This window comes from Tachysurus fulvidraco, chromosome 1, assembly GCF_022655615.1.
Source record: "Tachysurus fulvidraco isolate hzauxx_2018 chromosome 1, HZAU_PFXX_2.0, whole genome shotgun sequence".
NCBI classification, from domain to species: Eukaryota; Metazoa; Chordata; class Actinopteri; order Siluriformes; family Bagridae; genus Tachysurus; species Tachysurus fulvidraco.
Window position 1 is genome coordinate 47,014,987 of NC_062518.1, and position 12,500 is coordinate 47,027,486.

A 12,500-nucleotide genomic window follows, 5' to 3' on the forward strand; every position below is an offset into this window, starting at 1 on the left:
AGTTCAGCGCTCTTCTGAAGGGAATCGGTGTGTCGGTGCACAGACAGATCCTGCAGCACTACGGCGTCACGGCAGACGAGTCGGCACACAGGTCACACACACACACACACACACGTCACTAAACCTTCCTGTACACTGTATATGAGATTCAGATCAGTATTACACAAGTGCAGTATAAAGGGTATAATATAGACTTTATATAATAAAGACTGGTTAAACTAAAACAAGTCCAACCTGTGTGTTTTGTCCTGTATTGACATTCTTTCTCTGTCTCTCTCTGTCCAGGTTTATCTACGAGAACGCAGTGGGGACGCTGAACGAGCTCCTGATGCCCTGAATCTGTCCGTCATCTCTTTTATAGGATCTCTCCTTTTGACTTTTTTCTGCTCACACTTTTATACAAACGTTCTGTTCTGTCTTCTTTCCACCGTGTCTTCATTACACAGCACTTGTCTACGTGTCGTTTTGCTGAAATTGGGGAATAAAACAATGCCATTGTGTATAAAGACTGAAACGTAGCTCAATCACGTGAAGCGTGGAGCTGAACGACGATACCGGATCCAAATCTCGGAGGTCTTACAAGTTTACAGCTTGGCTTTAACTTTTACGGCTCTTTCGCCCGTCGCCATGGAGATTCCACAGACACCTGATAAAAGTATAAAAATTTCATTTGCCGAAAAAATGAAAGGAAACAGGACACACACTTCCTTATATAATAAGTGCTGTATAACGGCTTCTCCGCCACAGCCAGAGGGATTCAGATCCATATAGATCCATATTACGCCTGTGTATCCAACTAGATCTCTGGTAAAAAGCCTTTTGGGCTTCAGTTCACTAGTTTTATCTGAATATCGGACTTTTCTCTTTATCTACTGCACTATATGTCGAAGACGAAGAATTAAAAGCTTCTACATTCAGCATGTCCTTATGTTTATATTCATATCACAGCTTTTTATTAATGCATTAAAATACTTTGTTAATTTCATTCAGTGATAAATAAAAAAGGACGTGTTTTTGAGCTTCAAACCCATAGAAAAACAACAATGCTACACATTTATTCTCAGCTGATCAATGTGGTTTATGAATATGCATGAATATGCAAAGTAGGAGCCACCCAACTACATGGCCCTGCCTTCCCTCGTAGCACAGTTCAGTTGGAGACACGACTAATAAAGAGCTTCACACCGGTTTATAAAGTCATCAAATAAAACCATCCATCACTGAAACTGGTTATTGTCCTGTAACAGCAGTAATGTTACACTGGAGCTGTGTGTGTGTGTGTGTGTGTGTGTGAGAGAGAGAGAGAGAGAGAGAGAGAGACATGGTGGTCAGTGGAAAGCCAGGTCACAGGGCGAGTCACACTCGCCACGAGTGTAGATTATTTCTGGCAGGTGTTTAGTGAGCCAGGCCTTAGTGACCCTCAATCTCTCTCTCTCCCTCTCCCTCTCCCTCCCTCTCTCTCTGTCTCTATATATGGCAATAGGTAGAGATGCTACTAGATGAACTACATATATACTTGTGTGTGTGTGTGTGTGTGTTTTTTGGTCCCGAACCATTAAGTCTTCTTTGGAACAGATGAGTAACTTATAAATCCAAATAAAGCTTTTATTTATTCTTTTATTTCAAATAAAAAGGCACACACAAGTAATGACTTTAATTAATTTGTTCATTAAAATGAGATACTTGTCATTTATTTACATAAAATTAATTTATTTAGCAAAGCTAGAAACTCTAAAGCTCAAGTCAGTGATCACACTTCTTTTTTTTTAATACGCCGATAAATCTGTCTATTGTGATTTATTCTATTCTTTAATATACTCAAGTAAAACAACTTTTTTCTTTTAATGTAATTAAATCGCCATAGAAATCTTATTAAAATGGATAGAATTATTTCTATGTACTGAAAAAAAAAACGTTTTCATTCCGTCATAAAGACAAAAATACATCTATTGAATAAACCAGAAACTTGTGTGTGTGTGTGCGTGCGCGCGCGTGCGTGTGTGTTGGTACATGTGTTAGTAAGGGTGTGTTGGTTAGGTGACGTCACCAGGCTGAGAGAGAGAGAGAGAGAGAGAGAGTGAAGGGGCGTGGCTGTGCTGGTGGTCGCTGTCCGTGGTACTGAATCCGCGCGCTGACCGGACAGACCGAGAGAGAGCGCGAGAGAGTTCAGTATCTCTGTCCGTCTCATTAAGTCTGTGTCTTCCTCTTCATCCTGTCGGAGTGAGTGTGTGTGTGTGTGTGTGAGTTTGTGTGTGTGAGTGAGTGTGTCTCCGTTACCGGGACACGGCGGCGCGGTCGGTGGAGCAGGATAGCAGGATGGATACCAGGGTTCCGGTGTCTGTGCTCCGGTTTACGCTGCTGCTGCTGATCCTCCACCTGAGCGCCGCAAGCACCAAACACGGTCAGTTCCTCCTCACTGGACTTCCTTTATCTAGCGGAAATCACACAGGACACACACACACACACACACACACTCACGCCTGCATACATGCTGCATGCCTGTGCATGTGCGTATTCGCGTGCGTGTGTGTACTGTACGTTAGCGCTCGTGCATGCTGTTGTCTCCGTAATGTATTCAGTGTTCAGAACTGATTTTTATTCCAGATTAAAATCTGAAACGTGGAAATGAAACGGGCAGCTTTGCCTATTGTCACGACTTCACAAACAAACAGCATGGGCTGTTTTCAGTGGTTCCAAACCTCACCTCATCCACTACATAGTGCATTCAGAATGAATAAATAAATAAATAAATAAACAAACAAACACATACATACATACATACATACATACATATATATTTTGGGTCCTTAAAGAAGTACCGTGCTGAGCTACACTCTGTCTGTCCTGTCAATCACAGTCACACGAGCCAATCGTGAGAGTCTGTGAGCTCAGGGATGAGGAAGAGGGCAGAGCGCTTCAGTCTGATTGTGTAACAGTTCACTGGTCATATGAGCACTGGCTGGGGATTAGTCATAATGTACATGGGAATAAACACAGGGATTATTGTTTCTGTCAAGTCATGTGATCAAGTCATGTGGTCAAGTCATGCGGCTTAAACTAATGATAAAGAAGTGAAAGATACTCAGTGAAGATGGAAAACATGAAGTTCCTTTATACCAGAGAGAGGAAGGTAGGACAGGAAGAGGAAGAAAAAAGTGAAGACGGAGGAAGAAGTCAAAGAAGAACAAGAACAAGAAAAGGAAGAGAAAGAGGAAGAAGAAGAAGAAGAAGAGGAAGAAAAACAAGTAGAGGAAGAAGAAAAGGAAGAGAGGAGAAAATGGATGAAAAACAAACAAAAGAAAAAGAGGAGGAGGAGGAAGAAGAAAAAGAAGAAGACAGAAAGAGGAAGAAGATGAAGATGGATTGCGAGAACAAGAAAAGGAGGAGGGAAGAAAGATAGTGGAGAACAAGGAAAGAGGAGAAGATCAAGGAAGAAGCACAACAGAAAAATAGAAGAAGAGAGAAAGAAAAAGAGTCTGAAGATGAACAGAAATAAAAAAGGACAAAAATGAAGAAGTTGATGATCAGCTGAACTCCTGCAGCTTCAGACAGAATCACTGAGCATCTCTGAGCCGCTGGAACTCACCTGCGTTCACCTGCACTGCTCTCCTGCTTCACTTAGCTCCACCCCTTTTTACTCAAAAACACTCAACTTACCACTTCGACGTGCAACTTTTTCTTTCACACTTAAAAAAAAAAAGGGTTTTCACGTGTGCACACGTCCCTCGTCATCCAGCAGCTTCCTGTAGATTCACGTGAAACACGTGCAAGTGGCTGGGAAAAGATAAAACACTTACATTTCATTTAATTCATGGATGTTTGGTGTATTTTATGTACTTTATGGTAGAAGTGTGAGACTGGTGGATGTGTGTGTGTGTGTGTGCGTGTGTGTGTGTGTGTGTGTGTGTGTGTGTGTGTGTGTGTGTGTGTGTGTGTGTGTGTGTGTGTGTTTGTGTGTGTGTGTCCTGCCAACTAGTGTAGTGTGAAGATGATTCATAATGTTTCACACACACACACACACACACACACACACACACACACACACACACACACACACACACTGACTCATGTTTGTGAAAAGCAAACACTTATTCCGGTTCATTTAAGCTATTTTAACCAACAATCAGGTTTTTTTGTGTCGATTTTCTTTTGTTTGTGTACACGTGTACAAAGGTGTGTGTGTGTGTGTGTGTGTGTGTGTGTGTGTGTGTGTGTGTGGTGACGATGTCTTGCTTCACGTCTCAGAACGTTCAAATCATTTAGAAAGATCACAGACGTCTCAGAAACGTCGTGGCTGTGATTGGAAGCTTCTGAGCTTCCCTAAAAAAAAAAGGGTTAAGTTCTGCCTTCTGATTGGTCAGAATCCGGTGTTTAGTTTTTCTATAACGGCAGCTCTGACAGTAGGTAGGTTTTTATGTAATCGTTTCCATAGCAACAGCCTGGTTAAAAAAAAAAACTTGTGTAAATGGTGATCCGTGAGACGTTCAGTTACCGAACGTGGAAGGAAGGAGTCTCCGGTGTCAGACGTCAGTCACGAGGACAGAGGAGTCGACTCCTCTTTGCCTTTTCCATGGCAACGCGAGGCAAGAGAATGAAGAGATAGCTGGTAGAACGAGTGATTCGAGCTGCTAGTACGGAAGTGAGAGCAGGAAGTAAGTTGTTGCACAGAAGTAGAAAAGGATAATAAAAAAAAACACAAGTCGTTATGAAATGAGTGTGATGGAGGAGGAATAAATGCTGAAACAATGATCTCTTCTTCATCACTCCATCACGCTGTAGCTGCTGAAGGACACACAGATTTATTACTCTGATGTAAAGCTTCGTTTCTTTGCTAAAGGACTTTTTAACGGTTTCTTCGGAAGAAGGATTCTGAGTTCTGGGAAACCTTCCTTTGCTAATTGACTGTCATTATATTCGTACAGCTACAGCACAGCTTCTGAAATCGATTTGATCTGAAGGCTCGATAGAAAGTCTCAGAGAACGTTTCCTCAGAGAAGAGGACGAAGAAGAAAAAGGTCTTCTTGCTAATCGCTGGATTAGTCTGGATTAGCTTGTGCGGCACTAGCGTTATGGCGAGCAGGTAATGGGCCGATATTAACTCCAGCAGGAAGGTGAAATGCGCCAGGTTCCCGCTGGCTGTCTGAGTATTGCCTCTACATGCATCATTCAGTTTGGTAGGAGACTGTAAATGAGCTCGCCGTGGAAGCAGGGATGGAGAATTAGAGAGAAAAAAAAGACACGTTTCGGTTAACTCAAACCTCTGAACATAAAGGACAAAGCTTTTGTCCACAGATGGTGAGCTCCAATCAGAACAATGCATGTGAGGGGAGGGGCTTTCATTCCCTTGTCAATCACAGTGACACTAGCCAGTCGTTCGGGTCCTGTGAGCTCATGTATTAGGAAGAAGGCAGACAAAAAAACATTTTTTCTGGTGTCCATGTTGACGACTGAACGTCTTCCTCGTGTCTCACTCCACAGTGGTGTTAATATGAAGCTCAGAATATTTTCAGAGGAAAAAAAAAAAAAAAAAAAAACACTTTTTCTTTTCTCCACACAAATGTTTGTATCTTCATGGAAAATGTTGATATATAAGAATAGACAGAAAAGACACAAACTGATCTAATTCCTCAGCCCCAGTCCTGAAACAGGAAGTAGTGTAGCATGTTGAACAGATCGTGTTATTAATCTGGACACAGAGTCAAGTCACTGACCTAAAGGTCGGATATCTGACCTGGAATCAGAAGCTGTAGCGCTTTCCAGAATCATCCGAACGTGTCGACATCACGGCGTGCGAACAGAAGCCTCGCGTGTTCAGGGGGACCTCACGGGACAATCTGTGCCTGGCAGCGAGATAGAGTTGGCTCGGTTTGGCTGGAACGAGCAAGTTTAATCAGAGAGAGAGAGAGACACGGTGACATGCTGCCAGGCCATCTGTACCACCAGATACTGCGTCTCTCTCTCTCTCTCTCTCTCTCTCTCTCTCTCTCTCTCTCTCTCTCTCTCTCTCTCTCTCTCTTGTATGCTCACGTTTTCCTTTTGTAGCGTTTACCTCAAAGCAACTTGTGTTTATTTGTCGAGCGGAGCGTGAAAGTGCACCTGGAGAGCTCTAGAAAGGAAAACCACCACAGCTTTGTGTCCTGAACGTGACACTCGTGTTCCTTTCATCTGTATCTGTATCTTCACTTTCAGAGCTGATTACCTGTAATTTTCTTATTAGTACAAATAGTCCATGTTAATCTATAAAATGGTGTAAAGTGTATCACATAGCTGAGAAAAACCCTCTCGTGTGTGTGTGTGTGTGTGTGTGTGTGTGTGTGTGTGTGTGTGTGTGTGTGTGTGTGTGTGTGTGTGTGTGTGTGTGTTTACACAAGTCTTCTTCAGTAGACCTGACCCCAAATTTCAGTCTCTACAGAAGACAAAAATTAGGGCAGAATCCATTTAGTTCATCAGATACTTCAGATAACGCACTTTGTTAAGTCTAGAGACTCAATGAGCCCTGAATAAACACTGGAGCTGTAGGAACTCTGTCAAGGGAACAAAGCTTCATGACACAGATACAAACATGGTGGCTTAAAAATTAGAATAAAAATAGAATTCAAAAAATAATTACTTATATATTCTCTATTATCAGGAAAAACGTGCTATAGCGAATAAGCAGCATTAGCATAGCACTAGCTCAGGATTTCTGATCTGAGGTAATAGTAATAGCATCTTCCTGGGGAAGTTGTGGCCTAATGGTTAGAGAGTCTGTCTCCTAACCCTAAGGTTGTGGGTTCGAGTCTCGGGCCGGCCAAGACTGAGGTGCCCTTGAGCAAGGCACCGAACCCTCCAACTGCTTCCCGGGCGCCGCAGCATAAATGGCTGCCCACTGCTGTGTGTGTGTGTGTGTGTGTGTGTGTGTGTGTGTGTGTGTGTGTGTGCAAAGAACAAATTATGAGTATGGGTCACCGTACGTAGTTGTCACTCTCACTTTCTTTCACTAACGAAGGTTCTGAGCTTTTATCACATATCGGTTACCGAAATAAGGAAGTAAACCAACACCTTTATAAACTTTAATAAACAGCCTACTCATGCTAATTCCTGGTTGTGTGATTATTCAAACTAACTCTAATTGACCTCCTCTGATGTCTGTAGGATCTGTGGGCGGAGCTTGGTGAACGTGGGTGGACTTCATGTTGTTGATCTTCCCCTGCTGTACTTAGCCTCTTAGTGGTGTACTGTATGGATACAGATCCCCTAAAGCTAATAATAGATGATGATCACATGACACTACAGACACATAGCTAATGTTAGCTTTATTTCTAGTCTAAAGACACTTCTAAAACTGATTATAATTCCAACACGCAGTGCACTGTGGGTAATGACCCCACATATGACACAAGTATTGGTGTGTGTTGTGTGTTAAACATGACTTTTTGCTGAATTGTGCTCAATGGTCTGAGGTTCTATAGAAAACACAGATTAAACATATTAGGGTTTGGGATGGAGCCCAGATCCTCAAGTGAATTATCCAGGGTTCAGGAGTTATCCAGAGTTCAGGAGTTATCCAGGGTTCAGGAGGTATCCAGGGTTCAGGAGTTATCCAGGGTTCAGGAGGTATCCAGGGTTCAGGAGTTATCCAGGGTTCAGGGGTATCCAGGGTTAAGGAGTTATCCAGGGTTCAGGGGTATCCAGGGTTAAGGAGTTATCCAGGGTTCAGGGGGTATCCAGTGTTCAGGAGTTATCCAGGGTTCAGGAGTTATCCAGGGTTCAGGAGTTATCCAGGGTTCAGGGGGTATCCAGTGTTCAGGAGTTATCCAGGGTTTAGGAGGTATTCAGAGTTCAGGAGTTATCCAGGGTTTAGGAGGTATTCAGAGTTCAGGAGTTATCCAGGGTTCAAGAGGTATTCAGGGTTCAGGAGTTATCCAGGGTTCAGAGTTATCCACAGATCAGAAGTTGTCTGGTGTTCAGGAGTTATCCAGAGATCAAGAGTTATCTGGTGTTCAGGAGTTATCCAGAGATCAAGAGTTATCTGGTGTTCAGGAGTTATGCAAGGTTCAGGAGTTATTCAGGGTTCTGCGTTATCCACAGATCAGGAGTTATCCAGCATTCAGGAGCTATCCGGGGTTCAGGAATTATCTGGTGTTCAGGAGTTATCCAGTGTTCTGGAGTTATCCAGGGTGATCCTCAAGTGAAGTGAGTAGTGATTGGCATCTTACAACATCCCATGATATCACTGCAGCGTCCTACCCAATGATCTACTGTTATCACCTAGATATCTGCACATTGTAGTATACCAGACCCTGTTATATGGCTGTGTGTCATTTTGCTTGCCCTGTCTGTTGCTTTAGGGCTTTGTGAAAAGATTTGTTTTGAAGATAAACAGGGAGTTCAGTCCTTCACTTGGTTGCCAGGACAGAGCAGATCCTTCATTACCTGCACTCCTTAAGGTTTAAGAGACAGAGCATCGACTTGAGCAGGTCTTGCTTCTTTGGATCAGAGCTGGTGGGATGCAGTAATGCCGACCAGAAAGTTTTTTTTCGTCTTGCCACAACAGAAGGAGGTAACATATGTGTTCTGAAAGGTGAGGAAGCATCACACAGACAAATGAGAGAAATTTGTGCTTGTGCTGCATTGACGTACTGGCACTAAACCGACAGCCTGCACCGTCACTCATCGTCTCACACCCTCACTCAAGTCCTTAACAGAACAGTTTCAGAGACAAAGCAACCGTGTGACGTGAGTAGAGAAGTGGAGGAGGAATGAGGTAACAACTCAGCTCAACTGGGAGTGGTGGTCGTGGTGGTGGTGGTGGCTCAAGAACTAAATACTCTGGGTTGTTGGTGTTCAAGCCCAAGTACTGCCCACTACTGGGCCACTGAGCAAGGCCCGTAAGCCTCTCTGCTCCAGGGATGCTGTATCATGACTAACCCTGTACTCTGACCCCAACTGCCAAAGCTGGGATATACAAAAAAAGAATTTCACTGTGCTTCTTCTAACTGATTCCTCAGACATTTGACGTCTTACCTGTAGTTAGTTCTGGAAGAAAAACTCCATCTGTTTTTATCCTTTCTCCTGTCAAATACGACCTCTCGTTAGCATTGTTGTTGTTTCTGGTGAAGGTACACAGCTAGTACAACAGCTAGGGATGTTAGTATGTAGCCTGGCATATAAGATAGAAATCACATCACTTTCCGGACAGCGGATGCCCTCTCGCACCAGTACTGGCGACTACAGTAAGTACGAATCTGACTTGAACGCATTATCGATATCAAGTACGAATTCAGTGGAAGAATTTACGCAAACTAAGTTGAGATCGCAGACTTATTATTTCCATCAAACACCTTAGCTTAACATTTGCTCGGGGTGCGTTTACTTTTCTGAAGCTGGATAAACATCAGACTGAACGTTAGTCATACCTCATGATGATGGTAATGCGCTATCTGTTCTTCTGAATGAAAACCTCATTGTTGAAGTGTGTGTGTGTGTGTGTGTGTGTGTGTGTGTGTGTGTGTGTGTGTGTGTGTTTGTGAAACTTTATGTAAGCCTTAATAAGCAGCAGTGTTGCATTTACTAAATAGGCGTCGTATTGCAGGCTAATTCTCCAGCATCATCTTCTGCTGGTCTCATGTACTTCTGTGTATGTGTGTGGGAGAGAGAGAGAGAGAGAGAGAGAGAGAGAGAGAGAGAGAGCGTGGGAGTCGTCGCTCGTTTCCTGTCAACTCTGTCTAGGTTATAAATACATCTTATCGAGGAAGTGAGCAGCCTTGTTGAGAAACTAATAACTTTCTCTCCGGCTTTTTCTCGCTGTATCTTCATCTTTGTCATTTCTCTACACCCTGCTCTCTCTCTTCCTCCGTATTCGTCTTTTCCTCCTTTCTCTGTGTATATCTTGAATCGGTTCACGTCAGTGGTTGAGCTAGATTTGTGATGATTCTATTCTATTTATACACCACCAAACCTTCTCCTGAGTGCAGGGTCTTTGTTTGTTGTTCATTGTATTTAAGGATCATTTCATTCAAAAAAGAAAACAATGTTCTACTCATTCCAGACGTGGTTGATCTTCTTTCTGTTCCTCTAGAAGGTGGAGCTGGTCCAAAAAGCTGGACTTAATGATAATAAATGTTTCAAGTCGGTCTCTCTTTATTAGCCTTACTAACCCACTCCACATTAGCTAATCCCTCACCACTCTCTTTGTCTCTGCAGGCATGTGCTGTACAGTTTTACTCACCACCTGTTTAGCTGAGCTTACTTCTTTTCTCTGACCCGCTGTGTCAGGTATCTTCAAGGATTCTTAGTCATCGTATCGTATATGAAGTTATACAGCTTTCAGGAGTTATCTGGGGTTCCGGAGTTGCACTGGGTTTGGGAGTTATCCAGGGATCAGGAGTTATCCAGGGATCAGGAGTTATCCACAGATCAGGAGTTATCCACAGATCAGGAGTTATCCGGTTCAGTAGTTATCCAGGGTTCAGGAGGAATTCAGGGTTCAGGACGTATTCAGGGTTCTGCGTTATCCACAGATCAGGAGTTATCCAGGGTTCAGAAGGTATCCAGGGTTCAGAGTTATCCAGAGATCAGGAGATATCTGATTTACAGGAGTTATCTTATGTTCAGGAGTTATCCAGGGTTCAGGAGTTATCCAGGGTTCAGGAGTTATCTTATGTTCAGGTGTTATCCAGGGTTCAGGAGTTATCCAGAGTTCAGGAGCTATCTAGGGTTCAGGATTTATCCAGGGTTCAGAAGGTATCCAGAGATCAGGAGATGTCTGATTTTCAGGAGTTATCTTATGTTCAGGAGATATCCAGGGTTCAGGAGTTATCCAGAGTTCAAGAGTTATCTTATGTTCAGGAGCTATCTAGGGTTCAGGAGCTATCTGGGGTTCAGGAGCTATCTAGGGTTCAGGAGTTATCCAGGGTTCAAGAGTTATCTTATGTTCAGGAGCTATCTAGGGTTCAGGAGCTATCTGGGGTTCAGGAGCTATCTGGGGTTCAGGAGCTATCCAGAGTTCAGGAGTTATCCAGGGTTCAGGAGCTATCCAGAGTTCAGGAGTTATCCAGGGTTCAGGAGCTATCCAGAGTTCAGGAGCTATCCAGAGTTCAGAAGTTATCCAGGGTTCAGGAGCTATCCAGAGTTCAGGTCTTATCTAAATTATTTTCAATCGTAGCTGCACCCAGGACATGCACTTTTCATGCTAATGAGCAAATCCTGCTGAAATAAACACGCGCTAATGCTCAAGGCTAAAATCAAGTTCGAGTTGGAGACGCAGTGCATCCGGTTTTGCATTCCGGAGGCCTGGAGCCGCTATTTATTTTCAATTCTTGGCTGCGTGACTGTCCGTGGTGTGAAAAAGACATTAAAGCTCTGTCATCCTTCAAAGTCATGCTGTGTTGCATAATTCATACTTCATAATTCACCCTCTCTTACACAGCTCACACGGCCTGGAGCACGTTTCCATATTAGACCATTGTGTGTGTGTGTGTGTGTGTGTGTGTGTGTGTGTGTGTGTGTGTGTGTGTGTGTGTGTGTTCCAGTACAAGGTTCTGAGTGCAGTACTAAACAACAGCGTTTCTGAAGTGTGGGTGTACTCCATGTTTTATTGTTAATGCAGCTGACTCTTGAATGACACTAAGTAATAAGTGTGTGTGTGCGTGTGTGTGTGTGTGTGTGTGTGCGTGTGTGTGTGTGTGTGTGTGTGTGTGTGTGTGTGTGTGTGTGTGTGTGTGTGTGTGTGTGTTTAAGAGCAGTATCTGTAGGCTCTCTGAAGTGTATGTTTTATCATGCATTTTTTTAAATACACAAGACTCTTCAATGTCAGTCAGTAAAATTTGGTGTGTGTGTGTGTGTGTGTGTGTGTGTGTGTGTGTGTGTGTGTGTGTGTGTGTGTGTGTGTGTGTGTGTGTGTGTACATACTGTTAATAGAAATGACCCTTTAAGCCCCGAAACTTCTCATTTCTTTCTGTAAGTATTGCTAATGTGTTCTCATTTACAGCATTTAGCAGAGTGACTTACGTCGTCTCATTTCAGTTTATACACCTGAGCAATCGAGGGTTAAGGGCCTTGCTCAGGGGCCCTGCAGTGGTGGACCTGGGATTCGAACCAATGACCTTCCGATCAGTAGTCGAACACGTTAACCATTGTGAAACCTGCGTTTCATTTTGAACCTTCACAGAGAATTCTGTTGCTGCATGGGGTCATGGAAAACAAGGTCCCGCCCACTTTTATGCTAATGTTTTCCTGTAGCCAGGCAGGAAGTGACGAAGCAACGAATCCTGTATGGCGATTGAAGTCGACCGGAGAAACCTCTGGATTTCGACTCTTATTTTGTCGATTTGGTTTGAACATTTTTACAGGGAAGTGTGAATGATATATTTTAATTCGGTTTAAAAAAATTCAATCCGATCTAATCCATCGACCTCCAGTGTGAACGGCCTCCGGGTTAATTGTCGTTAACAATGTGAACTATTATTAAATATAAATCGTAGCTAACGTACAGATAACTAATAACGTTACAAAATAAA

The 12,500-nt window shown here is 43.2% G+C and overlaps 2 protein-coding genes across 3 annotated transcripts in view; both read left to right on the forward strand.

Annotated features, from left to right (window-relative positions):
* Positions 1–985, forward strand: part of ncapg2 (non-SMC condensin II complex, subunit G2) — a 23,078-nt gene extending 22,093 nt beyond the window's left edge. Inside the window, exons 26-27 of the mRNA XM_027145556.2 lie at positions 1–91; positions 286–985. The exon at positions 1–91 is cut by the window's left edge and continues 6 nt beyond it. Coding sequence (XP_027001357.2) covers positions 1–91; positions 286–337 — 143 coding nt within the window. The 3' untranslated portion in view covers positions 338–985. The remainder of the gene's footprint in view (positions 92–285) is intronic.
* Positions 986–2,077: 1,092 nt separating this feature from the next.
* Positions 2,078–12,500, forward strand: part of ptprn2 (protein tyrosine phosphatase receptor type N2) — a 202,186-nt gene continuing 191,763 nt past the window's right edge. For both annotated transcript variants that reach the window (XM_047817727.1, XM_047817734.1), the window contains exon 1: positions 2,078–2,401. In XM_047817727.1, coding sequence (XP_047673683.1) covers positions 2,317–2,401 — 85 coding nt within the window. In that variant the 5' untranslated portion in view covers positions 2,078–2,316. The remainder of the gene's footprint in view (positions 2,402–12,500) is intronic.